This window comes from Pelophylax lessonae (assembly GCF_965119305.1).
Source record: "Pelophylax lessonae genome assembly, chromosome: 5".
Classification (NCBI taxonomy): domain Eukaryota; kingdom Metazoa; phylum Chordata; class Amphibia; order Anura; family Ranidae; genus Pelophylax; species Pelophylax lessonae.
In genome coordinates this window covers 223,734,428-223,755,337 of record NC_138772.1, presented here as the reverse complement: position 1 = coordinate 223,755,337, position 20,910 = coordinate 223,734,428, and the positions used below count along the sequence as shown (strand labels likewise).

At 41.2% G+C, this 20,910-nt stretch overlaps 1 protein-coding gene across 1 annotated transcript in view; it reads left to right on the top strand.

Annotated features, from left to right (window-relative positions):
• The window catches only part of LOC309556013 (ATP-binding cassette sub-family A member 13-like), a gene marked incomplete at its 5' end in the record, with an annotated part of 219,981 nt that extends 199,413 nt beyond the window's left edge, over nucleotides 1-20,568 (top strand). Inside the window, one exon of the mRNA XM_082258276.1 lies at nucleotides 19,945-20,568. Within this exon, the coding sequence (XP_082114402.1) occupies nucleotides 19,945-20,037 (93 nt within the window). The 3' untranslated portion in view covers nucleotides 20,038-20,568. The remainder of the gene's footprint in view (nucleotides 1-19,944) is intronic.
• Nucleotides 20,569-20,910: the final 342 nt, after the last annotated feature.

The following is a 20,910-nucleotide window of genomic DNA, read 5'->3' as shown; positions in this document are numbered from 1 at the left end:
AGGGTGCAAACCACTCGTGTCCTGTCATCAGCACATTTTCTAAAGAACTTCCACGCTAGAGAACTCCTTTGAGCTGACTTTGGTGCGCTCGTTCCCTTGCTGCGTTGGGCAGTAGCGGGCGTAGTGTCTAGGGCACGGCCGCTCCGCTTCTGCACCCTGCTCCCTCTTCTGCTGTGCTGGTGGCTCTGTGCGACCACCGCCTCTTCCTCCAAACTACTCAGGTCACCTGCATGACGTTCATTCCATGTGGGGTCGAGGACCTCATCGTCCTAGACATCATCTTCCACCCAGTCTTCACCCCTGCCCTCCTTGTCGGTCTCCACAATGCTGAACGCCGCAGCAGTTGGCACCTGCGTTTCGTCATCATCGGAGACGTGCTGCGATGATCCTTGCATGTACTCATCTTGAGAAATAAGTGGTTGGGCATCGCTGCACTCAATCTCTTCCACTTCTGGGGCAGGGCTAGGTGGATGGCCCTGGGAAACCCTGCTGACAGAGTCATCAAAAAGAAGAAGAGACTGCTGTATGGCTTGGGGCTCAGACTGCTTGCCTGATTTGCAAGGGGGTGAGGTGAAAGACGGTTGGACATCGGCTGCAGGTGCCAACTGTGACCTTTCTGCAGTAGACTGGGTGGGAGACAATGTGAAGGAACTGGAGGCACTGTCAGCAGCAAACCAATCTACTATCGCCTCCACTTGTTCTGGCCTCATCACTTCTAGGGGCGTATGATGCCCTACCAAATACTGATGCAGGTTCTGTCGCCTACTCACACTTGAGGAAGGTGTTTCACTTGTGCGTGTAGCTGGCACAGATCGACCACGTCCTCTCCTTGCAACAGGAGCTCTACCAGCAGCACCACGACCCAGGCCACGGCCCTTATTTGACGGTCTCCTCATATTTCTGTAATTTAAGATCTTGCCCTAGAAAGGTTTTTATTGAATAGCGGAATAGGAAATATGATCCAAAAAAGTGTATGTATCTCGCACGTACAAAACCACACTAGGCCCCAATTACTATTGTTTCTACCCCTAAAAGGATGGATGAGGAGTAGGAGGAGTATGGAACAGACAGCACCCTCAAATCTTCAGAAGTATGAGATGAACCTCAAAAACTTGGAAAGGTGGATCTCACACGTACCGACACAGACTATCCCGCAATTCAATTGATCCTCAAAGGTTTTTATTGAATAGCGGAATAGGAAATATGATCAAAAAAAGTGTATGTATCTCGCACGTACAAAACCACACTAGGCCCCAATTACTATTGTTTCTACCCCTAAAAGGATGGATGAGGAGTAGGAGGAGTATGGAACAGACAGCACCCTCAAATCTTCAGAAGTATGAGATGAACCTCAAAAACTTGGAAAGGTGGATCTCACACGTACCGACACAGACTATCACGCAATTTAATTGATCCCCAAAGGTTTTAATTGAATAGCGGAATAGAAAATATGATCAAAAAGAAAGTGTATGTATCTCACACGTACACCACCACACTAGGCCCCAATTACTATTGTTTGTACCCCTAAAAGGATGGTTGAGCAGTAGGAGGAGGAGTATGGAACAGGCAGCACCCTCAAATCTTCAGAAGTATGAGATGAACCCCAAAAACTTGGAAAGGTGGATCTCACACGTACCGACACAGACTATCACGCAATTTAATTGATCCCCAAAGGTTTTAATTGAATAGCGGAATAGAAAATATGATCAAAAAGAAAGTGTATGTATCTCACACGTACACCACCACACTAGGCACCAATTACTATTGTTTGTACCCCTAAAAGGATGGTTGAGGAGTAGGAGGAGGAGTATGGAACAGGCAGCACCCTCAAATCTTCAGAAGTATCAGATGAACCCCAAAAACTTGGAAAGGTGGATCTCACACGTACCGACACAGACTATCACGCAATTTAATTGATCCCCAAAGGTTTTAATTGAATAGCGGAATAGAAAATATGATCAAAAAGAAAGTGTATGTATCTCACACGTACACCACCACACTAGGCCCCAATTACTATTGTTTTTACCCCTACAAGGATGGTTGAGCAGTAGGAGGAGGAGTATGGAACAGGCAGCACCCTCAAATCTTCAGAAGTATGAGATGAACCCCAAAAACTTGGAAAGGTGGATCTCACACGTACCGACACAGACTATCACGCAATTTAATTGATCCCCAAAGGTTTTAATTGAATAGCGGAATAGAAAATATGATCAAAAAGAAAGTGTATGTATCTCACACGTACACCACCACACTAGGCACCAATTACTATTGTTTGTACCCCTAAAAGGATGGTTGAGGAGTAGGAGGAGGAGTATGGAACAGGCAGCACCCTCAAATCTTCAGAAGTATCAGATGAACCCCAAAAACTTGGAAAGGTGGATCTCACACGTACCGACACAGACTATCACGCAATTTAATTGATCCCCAAAGGTTTTAATTGAATAGCGGAATAGAAAATATGATCAAAAAGAAAGTGTATGTATCTCACACGTACACCACCACACTAGGCCCCAATTACTATTGTTTTTACCCCTACAAGGATGGTTGAGCAGTAGGAGGAGGAGTATGGAACAGGCAGCACCCTCAAATCTTCAGAAGTATGAGATGAACCCCAAAAACTTGGAAAGGTGGATCTCACACGTACCGACACAGACTATCACGCAATTTAATTGATCCCCAAAGGTTTTAATTGAATAGCGGAATAGAAAATATGATCAAAAAGAAAGTGTATGTATCTCACACGTACACCACCACACTAGGCCCCAATTACTATTGTTGGTACCCCTAAAAGGATGGTTGAGCAGTAGGAGGAGGAGTATGGAACAGGCAGCACCCTCAAATCTTCAGAAGTATGAGATGAACCCCAAAAACTTGGAAAGGTGGATCTCACACGTACCGACACAGACTATCACGCAATTTAATTGATCCCCAAAGGTTTTAATTGAATAGCGGAATAGAAAATATGATCAAAAAGAAAGTGTATGTGTCTCACACGTACACCACCACACTAGGCCCCAATTACTATTGTTTCTACCCCTAAAAGGATGGATGAGGAGTAGGAGGAGTATGGAACAGACAGCACTCTCAAATCTTCAGAAGTATGAGATGAACCTCAAAAACTTGGAAAGGTGGATCTCACACGTACCGACACAGACTATCACGCAATTTAATTGATCCCCAAAGGTTTTAATTGAATAGCGGAATAGAAAATATGATCAAAAAGAAAGTGTATGTATCTCACACGTACACCACCACACTAGGCCCCAATTACTATTGTTTGTACCCCTAAAAGGATGGTTGAGCAGTAGGAGGAGGAGTATGGAACAGGCAGCACCCTCAAATCTTCAGAAGTATGAGATGAACCCCAAAAACTTGGAAAGGTGGATCTCACACGTACCGACACAGACTATCACGCAATTTAATTGATCCCCAAAGGTTTTAATTGAATAGCGGAATAGAAAATATGATCAAAAAGAAAGTGTATGTATCTCACACGTACACCACCACACTAGGCACCAATTACTATTGTTTGTACCCCTAAAAGGATGGTTGAGGAGTAGGAGGAGGAGTATGGAACAGGCAGCACCCTCAAATCTTCAGAAGTATCAGATGAACCCCAAAAACTTGGAAAGGTGGATCTCACACGTACCGACACAGACTATCACGCAATTTAATTGATCCCCAAAGGTTTTAATTGAATAGCGGAATAGAAAATATGATCAAAAAGAAAGTGTATGTATCTCACACGTACACCACCACACTAGGCCCCAATTACTATTGTTTGTACCCCTACAAGGATGGTTGAGCAGTAGGAGGAGGAGTATGGAACAGGCAGCACCCTCAAATCTTCAGAAGTATGAGATGAACCCCAAAAACTTGGAAAGGTGGATCTCACACGTACCGACACAGACTATCACGCAATTTAATTGATCCCCAAAGGTTTTAATTGAATAGCGGAATAGAAAATATGATCAAAAAGAAAGTGTATGTATCTCACACGTACACCACCACACTAGGCCCCAATTACTATTGTTGGTACCCCTAAAAGGATGGTTGAGCAGTAGGAGGAGGAGTATGGAACAGGCAGCACCCTCAAATCTTCAGAAGTATGAGATGAACCCCAAAAACTTGGAAAGGTGGATCTCACACGTACCGACACAGACTATCACGCAATTTAATTGATCCCCAAAGGTTTTAATTGAATAGCGGAATAGAAAATATGATCAAAAAGAAAGTGTATGTATCTCACACGTACACCACCACACTAGGCCCCAATTACTATTGTTTGTACCCCTAAAAGGATGGTTGAGGAGTAGGAGGAGGAGTATGGAACAGGCAGCACCCTCAAATCTTCAAAAGTATCAGATGAACCCCAAAAACTTGGAAAGGTGGATCTCACACGTACCGACACAGACTATCACGCAATTTAATTGATCCCCAAAGGTTTTAATTGAATAGCGGAATAGAAAATATGATCAAAAAGAAAGTGTATGTATCTCACACGTACACCACCACACTAGGCCCCAATTACTATTGTTTGTACCCCTAAAAGGATGGTTGAGCAGTAGGAGGAGGAGTATGGAACAGGCAGCACCCTCAAATCTTCAGAAGTATGAGATGAACCCCAAAAACTTGGAAAGGTGGATCTCACACGTACCGACGCAGACTATCACGCAATTTAATTGATGCCCAAAGGTTTTAATTGAATAGCGGAATAGAAAATATGATCAAAAAGAAAGTGTATGTATCTCACACGTACACCACCACACTAGGCCCCAATTACTATTGTTTGTACCCCTAAAAGGATGGTTGAGGAGTAGGAGGAGGAGTATGGAACAGGCAGCACCCTCAAATCTTCAGAAGTATGAGATGAACCCCAAAAACTTGGAAAGGTGGATCTCACACGTACCGACACAGACTATCACGCAATTTAATTGATCCCCAAAGGTTTTAATTGAATAGCGGTATAGAAAATATGATCAAAAAGAAAGTGTATGTATCTCACACGTACACCACCACACTAGGCCCCAATTACTATTGTTTGTACCCCTAAAAGGATGGTTGAGGAGTAGGAGGAGGAGTATGGAACAGGCAGCACCCTCAAATCTTCAGAAGTATGAGATGAACCCCAAAAACTTGGAAAGGTGGATCTCACACGTACCGACACAGACTATCACGCAATTTAATTGATCCCCAAAGGTTTTAATTGAATAGCTGAATAGAAAATATGATCAAAAAGAAAGTGTATGTATCTCACACGTACACCACCACACTAGGCCCCAATTACTATTGTTTGTACCCCTAAAAGGATGGTTGAGGAGTAGGAGGAGGAGTATGGAACAGGCAGCACCCTCAAATCTTCAGAAGTATGAGATGAACCCCAAAAACTTGGAAAGGTGGATCTCACACGTACCGACACAGACTATCACGCAATTTAATTGATCCCCAAAGGTTTTAATTGAATAGCGGAATAGAAAATATGATCAAAAAGAAAGTGTATGTATCTCACACGTACAAAACCACACTAGGCCCCAATTACTATTGTTTGTACCCCTAAAAGGATGGTTGAGCAGTAGGCGGAGGAGTATGGAACAGGCAGCACCCTCAAATCTTCAGAAGTATGAGATGAACCCCAAAAACTTGGAAAGGTGGATCTCACACGTACCGACACAGACTATCACGCAATTTAATTGATCCCCAAAGGTTTTAATTGAATAGCGGAATAGAAAATATGATCAAAAAGAAAGTGTATGTATCTCACACGTACACCACCACACTAGGCCCCAATTACTATTGTTTGTACCCCTAAAAGGATGGTTGAGGAGTAGGAGGAGGAGTATGGAACAGGCAGCACCCTCAAATCTTCAGAAGTATGAGATGAACCCCAAAAACTTGGAAAGGTGGATCTCACACGTACCGACAAAGACTATCACGCAATTTAATTGATCCCAAAGGTTTTAATTGAATAGCGGAATAGAAAATATGATCAAAAAGAAAGTGTATGTATCTCACACGTACACCACCACACTAGGCCCCAATTACTATTGTTTGTACCCCTAAAAGGATGGTTGAGCAGTAGGAGGAGGAGTATGGAACAGGCAGCACCCTCAAATCTTCAGAAGTATGAGATGAACCCCAAAAACTTGGAAAGGTGGATCTCACACGTACCGACGCAGACTATCACGCAATTGAATTGATCCCCAAAGGTTTTAATTGAATAGCGGAATAGAAAATATGATCAAAAAGAAAGTGTATGTATCTCACACGTACACCACCACACTAGGCCCCAATTACTATTGTTTGTGCCCCTAAAAGGATGGTTGAGGAGTAGGAGGAGGAGTATGGAACAGGCAGCACCCTCAAATCTTCAGAAGTATGAGATGAACCCCAAAAACTTGGAAAGGTGGATCTCACACGTACCGACACAGACTATCACGCAATTTAATTGATCCCCAAAGGTTTTAATTGAATAGCGGAATAGAAAATATGATCAAAAAGAAAGTGTATGTATCTCACACGTACACCACCACACTAGGCCCCAATTACTATTGTTTGTACCCCTAAAAGGATGGTTGAGCAGTAGGAGGAGGAGTATGGAACAGGCAGCACCCTCAAATCTTCAGAAGTATGAGATGAACCCCAAAAACTTGGAAAGGTGGATCTCACACGTACCGACACAGACTATCACGCAATTTAATTGATCCCCAAAGGCTTTAATTGAATAGCGGAATAGAAAATATGATCAAAAAGAAAGTGTATGTATCTCACACGTACACCACCACACTAGGCCCCAATTACTATTGTTTGTACCCCTAAAAGGATGGTTGAGGAGTAGGAGGAGGAGTATGGAACAGGCAGCACCCTCAAATCTTCAGAAGTATGAGATGAACCCCAAAAACTTGGAAAGGTGGATCTCACACGTACCGACACAGACTATCACGCAATTTAATTGATCCCCAAAGGTTTTAATTGAATAGCGGAATAGAAAATATGATCAAAAAGAAAGTGTATGTATCTCACACGTACACCACCACACTAGGCCCCAATTACTATTGTTGGTACCCCTAAAAGGATGGTTGAGCAGTAGGAGGAGGAGTATGGAACAGGCAGCACCCTCAAATCTTCAGAAGTATGAGATGAACCCCAAAAACTTGGAAAGGTGGATCTCACACGTACCGACACAGACTATCACGCAATTTAATTGATCCCCAAAGGTTTTAATTGAATAGCGGAATAGAAAATATGATCAAAAAGAAAGTGTATGTATCTCACACGTACACCACCACACTAGGCCCCAATTACTATTGTTTGTACCCCTAAAAGGATGGTTGAGGAGTAGGAGGAGGAGTATGGAACAGGCAGCACCCTCAAATCTTCAGAAGTATGAGATGAACCCCAAAAACTTGGAAAGGTGGATCTCACACGTACCGACACAGACTATCACGCAATTTAATTGATCCTTAAAGGTTTTAATTGAATAGCGGAATAGAAAATATGATCAAAAAGAAAGTGTATGTATCTCACACATACACCACCACACTAGGCCCCAATTACTATTGTTTGTACCCCTAAAAGGATGGTTGAGGAGTAGGAGGAGGAGTATGGAACAGGCAGCACCCTCAAATCTTCAGAAGTATGAGATGAACCCCAAAAACTTGGAAAGGTGGATCTCACACGTACCGACACAGACTATCACGCAATTTAATTGATCCCCAAAGGTTTTAATTGAATAGCGGAATAGAAAATATGATCAAAAAGAAAGTGTATGTATCTCACACGTACACCACCACACTAGGCCCCAATTACTATTGTTTGTACCCCTAAAAGGATGGTTGAGGAGTAGGAGGAGGAGTATGGAACAGGCAGCACCCTCAAATCTTCAGAAGTATGAGATGAATCCCAAAAACTTGGAAAGGTGGATCTCACACGTACCGACACAGACTATCACGCAATTTAATTGATCCCCAAAGGTTTTAATTGAATAGCGGAATAGAAAATATGATCAAAAAGAAAGTGTATGTATCTCACACGTACACCACCACACTAGGCCCCAATTACTATTGTTTGTACCCCTAAAAGGATGGTTGAGCAGTAGGAGGAGGAGTATGGAACAGGCAGCACCCTCAAATCTTCAGAAGTATGAGATGAACCCCAAAAACTTGGAAAGGTGGATCTCACACGTACCGACGCAGACTATCACGCAATTTAATTGATCCCCAAAGGTTTTAATTGAATAGCGGAATAGAAAATATGATCAAAAAGAAAGTGTATGTATCTCACACGTACACCACCACACTAGGCCCCAATTACTATTGTTTGTACCCCTAAAAGGATGGTTGAGGAGTAGGAGGAGGAGTATGGAACAGGCAGCACCCTCAAATCTTCAGAAGTATGAGATGAACCCCAAAAACTTGGAAAGGTGGATCTCACACGTACCGACACAGACTATCACGCAATTTAATTGATCCCCAAAGGTTTTAATTGAATAGCGGAATAGAAAATATGATCAAAAAGAAAGTGTATGTATCTCACACGTACACCACCACACTAGGCCCCAATTACTATTGTTTGTACCCCTAAAAGGATGGTTGAGGAGTAGGAGGAGGATTATGGAACAGGCAGCACCCTCAAATCTTCAGAAGTATGAGATGAACCCCAAAAACTTGGAAAGGTGGATCTCACACGTACCGACACAGACTATCACGCAATTTAATTGATCCCCAAAGGTTTTAATTGAATAGCGGAATAGAAAATATGATCAAAAAGAAAGTGTATGTATCTCACACGTACACCACCACACTAGGCCCCAATTACTATTGTTTGTACCCCTAAAAGGATGGTTGAGGAGTAGGAGGAGGAGTATGGAACAGGCAGCACCCTCAAATCTTCAGAAGTATGAGATGAACCCCAAAAACTTGGAAAGGTGGATCTCACACGTACCGACACAGACTATCACGCAATTTAATTGATCCCCAAAGGTTTTAATTGAATAGCGGAATAGAAAATATGATCAAAAAGAAAGTGTATGTATCTCACACGTACACCACCACACTAGGCCCCAATTACTATTGTTTGTACCCCTAAAAGGATGGTTGAGGAGTAGGAGGAGGAGTATGGAACAGGCAGCACCCTCAAATCTTCAGAAGTATGAGATGAACCCCAAAAACTTGGAAAGGTGGATCTCACACGTACCGACACAGACTATCACGCAATTTAATTGATCCCCAAAGGATTTAATTGAATAGCGGAATAGAAAATATGATCAAAAAGAAAGTGTATGTATCTCACACGTACACCACCACACTAGGCCCCAATTACTATTGTTTGTACCCCTAAAAGGATGGTTGAGCAGTAGGAGGAGGAGTATGGAACAGGCAGCACCCTCAAATCTTCAGAAGTATGAGATGAACCCCAAAAACTTGGAAAGGTGGATCTCACACGTACCGACACAGACTATCACGCAATTTAATTGATCCCCAAAGGTTTTAATTGAATAGCGGAATAGAAAATATGATCAAAAAGAAAGTGTATGTATCTCACACGTACACCACCACACTAGGCCCCAATTACTATTGTTTGTACCCCTTAAAGGATGGTTGAGCCGTAGGAGGAGGAGTATGGAACAGGCAGCACCCTCAAATCTTCAGAAGTATGAGATTGTGTTCACTGTACCCCACAAAGATTGTGTTCACTGCACCCCACAAAGATTGTGTTCACTGCACCTCAAAAAGGATTTTGTTCACTGCACCCTACAAAGATTGTGTTCACTGCACCCTAAAAGGTTTTGTTCACTGCACACCAAAAAGATTGTGTTCACTGTACCCCCCAAAGATTGTGTTCACTGCACCCCACAAAGATTCTGTTCCCTGTACCCCACAAAGATTGTGTTCACTGCACCCCACAAAGGATTTTGTTCACTGCACCCCAAAAAGATTGTGTTCACTGCACTCCAAAAAGGATGTTGTTCACTGCACCCCAAAAAGGATTTTGTTCACTGCACCCCAAAAAGATTGTGTTCACTGCACCCCACAAAGATTGTGTTCACTGCACCCCACAAAGGATTTTGTTCACTGCACCCCAAAAAGATTGTGTTCACTGTACCCCCCAAAGATTGTGTTCACTGCACCCCACAAAGGATTTTGTTCACTGCACCCCAAACAGATTGTGTTCATTGTACCCCCCAAAGATTGTGTTCACTGCACCCCACAAAGATTCTGTTCACTGTACCCCACAAAGATTGTGTTCACTGTACCCCACAAAGGATTTTGTTCACTGCACCCCAAAAAGATTGTGTTCACTGCACCCCAAAAAGGATGTTGTTCACTGCACCCCAAAAAGGATTTTGTTTACTGCACCCCAAAAATATTGTGTTCACTGCACCCCACAAAGATTGTGTTCACTGCACCCCACAAAGGATTTTGTTCACTGCACCCCAAAAAGATTGTGTTCACTGTACCCCCCAAAGATTGTGTTCACTGCACCCCACAAAGGATTTTGTTCACTGCACCCCAAATGATTGTGTTCACTGTACCCCCCAAAGATTGTGTTCACTGCACCCCACAAAGATTCTGTTCACTGTACCCCACAAAGATTGTGTTCACTGCACCCCACAAAGGATTTTGTTCACTGCACCCCAAAAAGATTGTGTTCACTGCACCCCAAAAAGGATTTTGTTCACTGCACCCCAAAAAGGATGTTGTTCACTGCACCCCAAAAAGGATTTTGTTCACTGCACCCCAAAAAGATTGTGTTCACTGCACCCCGCAAAGATTGTGTTCACTGCACCCCACAAAGGATTTTGTTCACTGCACCCCAAAAAGATTGTGTTCACTGAACCCCAAAAAGGATTTTGTTCACTGCACCCCAAAAAGGATGTTGTTCACTGCACCCCAAAAAGGATTTTGTTCACTCCACCTCAAAAAGATTGTGTTCACTGCACCCCACAAAGATTGTGTTCACTGCACCCCAAAAGGGATTTTGTTCACTGCACCCCAAAAAGATTGTGTTCACTGTACCCCCCAAAGATTGTGTTCACTGCACCCCACAAAGATTGTGTTCACTGTACCCCACAAAAATTGTGTTCACTGCACCCCACAAAGGATTTTGTTCACTGCACCCCAAAAAGATTGTGTTCACTGCACCCCAAAAAGGATTTTGTTCACTGCACCCCAAAAAGGATGTTGTTCACTGCACCCCAAAAAGGATTTTGTTCACTGCACCCCAAAAAGATTGTGTTCACTGCACCCCACAAAGATTGTGTTCACTGCACCCCACAAAGGATTTTGTTCACTGCACCCCAAAACGATTGTGTTCACTGCACCCCAAAAAGGATTTTGTTCACTGCATCCCAAAAAGGATGTTGTTCACTGCACCCCAAAAAGGATTTTGTTCACTCCACCCCACAAAGATTGTGTTCACTGCACCCCACAAAGATTGTGTTCACTGCACCCCAAAAAGGATTTTGTTCACTGCACCCCACAAAGATTGTGTTCACTGCACCCCACAAAGATTGTGTTCACTGCACCCCAAAAAGGATGTTGTTCACTGCACCCCAAAAAGATTGTGTTCACTGCACCCCACAAAGATTGTGTTCACTGCACCCCACAAAGGATTTTGTTCACTGCACCCCAAAAAGATTGTGTTCACTGCACCCCAAAAAGGATGTTGTTCACTGCACCCCAAAAAGGATTTTGTTCACTGCACCCCAAAAAGATTTTGTTCACTGCACCCCAAAAAGGACGTTGTTCACTGCACCCCAAGAAGATTGTGTTCACTGCAGCCCAAAAAGATTGTGTTCACTGCAGCTCACACACAGAAAAATGGATGTGGATCACTGACACCTGCCTATCTCCTATCCCACACTACACAGCAATATCGATTGTAGTTTGTAGAACACAGTTTCCCTAAAATTCAGCAGCAGCCTCTCCCTAACAGGATTGAGAAGAGATCGTAGATCGGGACTAAGTGCAGACCCCACACAGCAATATCGATTGTAGTTTGTAGAACACTCTGACCCTAAAATTCAGCAGCAGCCTCTCCCTTACAGGATTGAGAAGAGATCGTAGATCAGGATTGAGTGCAGACCCCACCCCCCACACAGCAATATCGATTGTAGTTTGTAGAAGACACTGACCCTATAATTCAGCAGACTCTATCCCTAAAATGCCTACAACTCGCCCTGCCTAAACACTCCGACCTGTCCCTCAATTCTATCCGGACACAAATGGTTTTTTCCTGCCTGTCTTTCCCTAATCAGCAGCCAGCACGTTGATGTGTGCTCTGTCCCTGATCTAAGCAGCAGAATGAAGACGCTGCGGCTGCCTGGAACTTATAAAGACTTGGTCACATGCTTCAGACGGCCAATCACAGCTACTGAGACATTTGCAGGCATGGCTGGGATGGCTTAAGGCACACCAGTTAAACGATTGTTGATTGGCTGTTGAAAGCCCGCCATGAAAAGAGCGCCAAAGCATGCAAAACCCGGAAATAAAACGACCGAACACGGATTTTTACCCGAACATACAGTAAAGTGTCCGTGTCCGTGTTCGGGTACAAAAAATCCAATTATTCGGTACGAACACGAATAATACAGTCCGTGTTCGCTCAACACTACACAAAATTACAAACTATCATACAAAAAGTTCTCTATGAAGTGCTTAGGACACGGGCATTGTACGTGATGGCACTGGTATGAACGATGGTAATAAGCCAACTTGCGTAATAAGAAATGTTTATTAACCATAAAAGTCATGAGTTCCAACAATTTTAAAAGGTAAATATCATAAATGCATTACATATAAGCCGTGTGTAAAAAACTCCACCAACCACATTGACACAACCAGTGACTGAAAGAGCCTACTCGCCCATGAATGTAAATACAGTCAGGTCCATAAATATTGGGACATGGACAAAATTCTAATCTTTTTGGCTCTATACACCACCACGATGGATTTGAAATGAAATGAAACAAACACGATGTGCTTTAACTGCAGACTTTCAACTTTAATTTGAAGGTATTTAAATCCAAATCAGGTAAACGGTGTAGGAATTACAACAGTTTGTATATGTGCCTCATACTTTTTGAGGGACCAAAAGTAATGGGACAGATTAACAATCATAAATCAAAGTTCCTGCTTGTTCTTGGGGCATTTACCCTACAGTTTTGTCTTCAGCAAGAGAAATGCATGCTCAATCAGATTCAGGTGGGGGGATTGACTTGGTCATTGCATAACATTCTACTTCTTTCACTTAAAAAACTCTTTGGTTGCTTTCGCAGTATGCTTTGGGTCATTGTCCATCTGCACTGTGAAGCGCTGTCCAATGAGTTCTGAAGCATTTGGCTGAATATGAGCAGATAATATTGCCCAAAACACTTCAGAATTCATCCTGCTGCTTTTGTCAGCAGTCACTTCATCAATAAATACAAGAGAACCAGTTCCATTGGCAGCCATACATGCCCACGCCATGACACTACCACCACCATGCTTCACTGATGAGGTGGTATGCTTTGGATCATGAGCAGTTCCTTTCCTTCTCCATACTCTTATCTTCCCATGACTCTGGTACAAGTTGATCTTGGTCTCATCTATCCATAGGATGTTGTTCCAGAACTGTGAAGGCTTTTTTAGAAGTTGTTTGGCAAACTCTAATCTGGCCTTCCTATTTTTGAGGCTCACCAATGGTTTACATCTTGTGGTGAACCCTCTGTATTCACTCTGGTGAAGTCTTCTCTTGATTGTTGACTTTGACACACATACACCTAGCTCCTGGAGAGTGTTCTTGATCTGGCCAACTGTTGTGAAGGGTGTTTTCTTCACCAGGGAAAGAATTCTTCGGTCATCCACCACAGTTGTTTTCCGTTGTCTTCCATGTCTTTTGGTGTTGCTGAGCTCACCGGTGCGTTCTTTCTTTTTAAGGATGTTCCAAACAGTTGATTTGGCCACATTTAATGTTTTTGCTATCTCCCTGATGGGTTTTTTTTTTTCAGCTTAATGATGGCTTTTTTCACTGATTGAAAGGGTAAACTGGGACCAAACCCTAGGAACACTGACCACAGAGGAAAAATGGGAATGCTTTAGGAACATATTAAACAAATGCATCTCGCAGTGTATTCCTATGGGAAATACATTTAGAAGAGACAAGGCCAAACCTGGCTGGCTAAACCATAATGTTAAAAAACGTATTAAGGGTAAAAAAATGGCCTTCAAGAAATATAAATCAGAGGGCACAGTATCGGCTTTCAAACAATACAAGGAGGCAAATAAGAAAAGTAAATACGAAATCAAAATGGCTAAAATCAACTTTGAGAGACAAATAGAGGAGGATAGTAAAAATAACACAAAGAAATTCTTTAAATATATAAACAGCAAAAAACTAGGGCAGAACATATTGCACACATAATTAACGATGATGGGAGGATGGTTACAGACGACACTGAAAAGGCAACGGTGCTGAATGCCTTTTTCTCGTCAGTCTTTACTCAGGAAAAGGAGGGGTACACTGACCACGACTATATGATTAGTAGTAATACACAGGACTTGCCGCTATGACTAACAGAGGGAGAAATTAGGGAAAGGCTGGAAAAAATTAACACAAATAAATCACCGTATGGCGTACATCCGAGAGTACTCAAATAACTTAGTGAGGTTATATCTAGACCACTGTTCCTGATCTTTGCTGACAGTATTATGACAGCAAATGTAACAGGGGATTGGAGGAAAGCAAACGTGATACCGATATTCAAAAAAGGGCAGAGGCATGTCCCGTGAAATTATAGGCCTGTTAGTCTGACACCGATATGTATGTATCGGCAGAGATGTATAGTAACAAAGTAGAACTACTTCACTACTGTACTTAAGTACCGATAGGCGGTATCTGTACTTTCCTAGAGTAGAATTTTTTTCTCCTACTTCCACTTTTACTTCACTACATTTTTTCAATGTTTTCAATAATTCTACTCCGATATTTTTTTTGTGCTGCATAGTTACTTGTTACAATTATAAAAATTACCACTGCCAGAACAGTAGATGGCAGGTTTCATGAAGCTCAAAACATGTGTATTATCAGCGCATACGAAAATAAATGCTCCTGTATGTATAAATAAAAGCTGCATTTGAAATAATAAAAAACAATATGATGTTCAAACTTTTGACTTCTTTCTTTAATAACTTCATAACACAGTACTTGTACTTTTACTTTCAGTACTTGAGTAGCAATTTTTTTTCAAAACTACTGGTACTTTTACTTTCAGTACTTAAGTAGCAAAATTTTTTTTAAAAACTACTTGCAATACTTAAGTAAAAAAAATGTTGAATACTTTAGTACTTCTAATCAAGTCACTTTTTGATTGAGCACTTCCACTTCTACTCAAGTCACTTTTTGATCGAGCACTTTTACTTTTACTCAAGTATGGGTTTCGAGTACTTTATACAACTCTGTGTATCGGTATGTAAACTTCTGGAGGGGATGATAAGGGACTATATCGTAAAGTTTGCTAAAGACAACAACATCATCAGCAGTAATTAGCACGGGTTTACAAATGGGCGCTCTTGTCAAACCAATCTCTTAACATTCTACGAGGAGGTGAGCTGTGAGCTAGATAGGGGGAGACCAGTGGATGTGGTGTACCTGGATTTCGCTAAGGCATTTGATACAGTTCCACACAATCGCTTAATTTATATATTAAGGTCTGCAGGCATCGACCACAAGGTCTGCTCTTGGATACGGAACTGGCTAAAAGGGCGTGTCCAAAGGGTGGTAATAAACAGCGCATACTCAGACTGATCTGAGGTGGTAAGTGGGGTCCCCCAAGGCTCAGTCCTGGGACCAACCTTGTTTAATTTATTCATAAACAGCATTGAGGACAGGATCAGTAGCTCTATATCAGTTTTTGCAGATGACACAAAATTGGGCAGGGCAATGACTGCACAGCATGAAGCAGATATCCTACAGAATGACCTGGACAAAATAACAGAGTGGGCAACGGCATGGCAAATGAGGTTTAATGTGGAGAAGTGTAAGGTTTTGCACTTGGGGTCTAAAAACATAAAAGCACAATACACTTTAGGGGGGGAACCTTTGGGGGAATCAAAAATGGAGAAAGATCTGGGAGTTCTGGTAGAGGATAGACTAAGCAATAGCATGCAATGTCAAGCTGCAGCTGCCAAAGCCAGCAGAATATTAGCATGCATAAAGGAAGGGATGTATTCCAGAGATAAAACTATAATCCTTCCACTTTATAAAACTGGAGTATTATGTCCAGTTTTGTTCACCGGTCCTCAGGAGGGATGTGTTGGAGCTGGAGAGAGTCCAGAGAAGGGCAACAAAACTAATTAGGGGATTGAAGGACCTTAATTATGAAGAGTGTCTGCAATCGCTTGATTTATTCTGCCTGGAGAAGAGATGCCTGTGAGGGGACATGATAGCAATTTATAAATATATCAATGGTGATCTCAGCATAGAAAAAAAGCTATTCAGTCAAAAGGATTGCATGAGGACTAGAGGGCATACAATGCAATTAGAGGAGAAGCGTTTTAACCTCAGGCAACGCGGGGGGTTCTTTACTGTTAGGGCTACAAGATTGTGGAATTCTCTACCACAAGAGGTGGTTTCTGCAGGAAGTATTTCAAAAGACTCTTAGACGTACATCTCAAGAATCAGAACATTCAGGGGTATGAGAGATGATTACGGCCACATACACCTACACAGGTTGAACTAGATGGACTATTGTCTTTATTCAACCTCACCTACTATGTAACTATGTAACTATGATAGTGACAGCTCTTTGGATCTCATATTGAGAGTTGATAGCAACAGATTCCAAATGTAAATAGCACATATACAAACTGTTGTAATTCCTACACCTTTCACCTGATTTGGATGTAAATACCCTCAAATTAAAGCTGAAAGTCTACAGTTAAAGCACATCTTGTTTGTTTCATTTCAAATTCATTATAGAGCCGAAAAAGATTTGAATTGTGTTGATGTCCCAATATTTATGGACCTGACTGTATATTGGCAATCTTGGGGTTGGTCACAGAGATGCCGGTGCTGTCAGCAAAAATCCTGCTTTTTGGAAAAGTTAGCCCTTTTTATAGCGCGGCAACAAAATTCCATGGATCAGGACTGGAATATCCCAGTCCTATGGTCAAAGTAGGACCGTATATCCATGGGCCATTCAGTTTACTCGGGGCAAACAATGTGTTTAAGAGTTTTTCCCATTCTAAAAGTTATTGGGCAGCGGGTGGTACCGTAGGTCAAAGTAAACTGATAATCATAATAAAGTACGGCCCATGTATACCCGGTCCTACTTTGACCATGTGCCAGTTCATTTCCCATGGTAAATCCTCCTTCCCTGATAAAAATGTTAATAGTTTTATTATTAACCACTTCAGCCCCAGAAGGTTTTACTCCCTTCTTGACCAGTCCTTTTTTTTTTGCGATACGGCACTGTGTTGCTTTAACTGACAATTGTGGCTTTGTACCCAAATAAAACTGATGTCCTTTTTTTTCCCCATAAATAGAGCTTTCTTTTGGTGGTATTTCATCACCTCTAAGATTTTTATTTTTTGCGCTAAACAAAAAAAGACCGAAAATTTAGAAAAAAAAAAAAAACAATATTTTTTACTTTCAGCTATAAAACACATCCAATAAAAAAAATGTAAAAAATCAAATTTCTTCATCAGTTTAGGCCAATTTGTATTCTGTTACATATTTTTGATAAGAAAAAGTCCCAAAAAGGATATATTGATTGGTTTGCGCAAAAGTTATAGCATCTGCAAACTATGGGATAGATTTATGAACTTTTAATTTTTTTTATTAGTAATGGTGGTGATCAACAATTTTTAATGGGACTGCGACATTGTAGCAGATAAATCTCACACTAAGTGACACTTTTTGAGGACCAGTGACACTAATACAGTGATCAGTGCTAAAAAAAAGCACTGTCACTGTATAAACGACACTGGCAGGGAAGGGGTTAACATCAGTGGCAACCAAAGGGTTAAGTGTGCTCCTAGGGTGTGCTTTCTAACTGTGAGGAAGGCAGACCACCGTTGCTCTGAACGATCGCGGGTGGCAAACAAAAAATATTCTTTAATATGTAAAAAGGAGACATTCTGGGTTTTTAGGTTAAATACTTTATCGCCCAACAGCTTGAATGAGAAACTGTTATATAAATGTTATATGGTACCAGATGATAGGTCTTGTTGGGCTACTTGATGTGGTTCTGGTTTTAATTCCTTTTTTTTCATATTGTATGTCATGAAATTGAACTGTTTACTTATAGAAAGCTTTTAAAAATTGTTAAAAGATTTTTTTTTATTAGCTCTTTATTATTATTTTATTTATTATTATTTATGATTACATTCCAAAAGGTTCTAAAGGGTTAACAAAAAGGATGGAGATATTAGAGGCAATTCTGAGGCAATATTTGCATAATTGAGCCTCCTCAATTTGTATTATTTTAATTTATTATAGTAGGTTTTGCCTTGACACCACTCCCATGTCCACCTACTTTTGGGAGGGGCTTTGAGACCATGTGACAAGCCCCTTCCCCTATATCATATGTGTCAATGCATCACTATAGACTGGCCCTGAAGAAGAGGGGACCTCCCCTCGAAACGAGTCAGCCATTTGGAAGGTCCTACGGTGTGCTGGACACTGTCCTGGTGACCTGGTTGCTTTGGGTCCATTGTGGATCGATATGCTTTTAACAATTTTTGTGCTTGTGAGTATATCTCTTCTTATTTCATTTCAATAAACTCCATTTGGGCAATGCACAAGGTCAGTGTGCCCTCTTTTTGTTCTTTATACAGTGTTTCATCGGGTTTTCCCTGACCCCAGGAGGGCAGCAAAATCTGTGCATATACCCGGAGCCATAGAGACCTACCGCTGCCATATCTCTGTTGAGCGCAGGAGAATTTGTTTGTTTGTTGACAATATATTTCCTTCCATGGGCAAGTAGGTTCTTTAAGGCTACATTCACACCTGAGCGTAGCGTTTTTTACCGCGATTTTACCGCGATTTTTGCGGCGTTTTTTACCGCGATTTTTGTGCAGGCGTTTTTAGATTGAATAGAGATCAATGGAAAACGCCTGTAATCTGCCCAAAAAGAAGCTCATGTACTTTTTTGAGCGTTGGGCGTTTTGTATACAGCGTCAAAACGCTCAGATGTGAACAGGGGCCATTGAAATGAATAGGATTTGTGTTGTTGGGCGTTTTGAGAGCTGATCCTAGAGCAGAAAAACGCCCCAAAAACGCCCCAAAACGCCTAGATGTGAACGGAGCCTTAGGCACTGGTTTTGTCAATGTGGTTGGTGGAGTTTTTTCACACATGGCTTACATGTAATGCAATAATGATATTTATCTATTAAAATTGTTGGAGCTCTTATAACTTTTATAGTTAATAAACTTTTCTTATTATGCAAGTTGGCTTATTACCATCTTTCATACCAGTGCCATCACGTACAACGCCCGTGTCCAAAGCGCTTCATAGAGAATTTTTTGTGCGATAGTTATTTGACTCCTTCCTCCCAAGGACTTTTTCTCTAGCAGCTATGGACAATCGGCTTGACTATTCCCCCAAACTCGTGTTACACACACTCATATTGGGACCTGATCTTTTTGGTGTTGGTTGTTAAATAATTACAAACCACTTAATAGGGATTTACACTGCCTCTTCTATCTCTCTGCTTTGTAGGGATCCGTTCATACTTTGAATTCAGAAAGCATTACACAACAAAAGCTATTCACTTTTAGACTTCCTCTCCCTAACTGAAAGTCCTGAGTATGCCTTTTATCACTAGTAAAATTATTATATTAGTCGTCTGCTATTTGTTATATTACCCTGAGTTCCTAAATATCTTAACTGAATATTTTTCATTTTATAATTATGCATTTTTTCTGCATTGCTAAAAATATTAACCTTGCCATGTACTTTTACAGGTCTTTATTCAGTTTGCTGCACAACAGGAACAATATCCCAGTCCTATGATGAAACATACAGTGGACAAACTTAGACAGCAACTACCAGCCTGAGAAAACAAGCATTCTAATTGCTTTCAAATAAAACATGAAGAAGTAGTTCAGCTTTTGATCCACATTTAGCCATAAGCAAAAATCACAACTGCTTTATTCTTTTTCTTCCCTTTAGGCAAGAGCTGCTATAAATTGCAAACAAAGGTCTTTTTAATATGATACTGTATTGAAAGTGTACTTTAGTTACAGAGTGGTGTATTGCTGAATTAGTGTGTGTTACTGTGTGTTGTTAATATAGGTATCTTTCTGTGGATAAACTAATAAAATAAAATACAATAAGATATACGAAGATAACATGACTAACAATGTACTGTAAGAAATTAATAGGTACTTTAAAATAAATGAAGTTACATGGAATTGAAGTTGAGCAAATGCACTTAGAAGCTGAAAGACAGTTTTTAAGGATGTTAGATGTACAGTAAATATTAATATGATCCCTATCTGATGTACCCATGAAGCAAATAATTTTCCCCTCATTGTATAGTTCTTGTGTAAAGTGAACCTGTGCCTAGACTATGCACATTATTTGATTTTCATACCCTTAACAAGTAGTAAAAGCACTTTCAAGCAAGCTGTCATTAAACCGTGAAGATGAAAAAATAAATATTCAAAACTCTCAACAGAAGTCCTGATATTGTTTATTTTTTTATGGTGGCAGATTCTGGTCCCTGGTTATCACATTACTCTACACCTACTACAGATAAGGGTGTACCTCCACTTTTCACCTCTTTAGATTCCTTGTAGCACCATTGCATATAACCAGTCATAATATGGCCAGTTAAATGGACTTTTGTGGATGGCAAAAAAAGTGACAAAAAAATAAATAAATTATATAGTCCAAAATATCATTCATACTTCTGATTGAATAAAAAA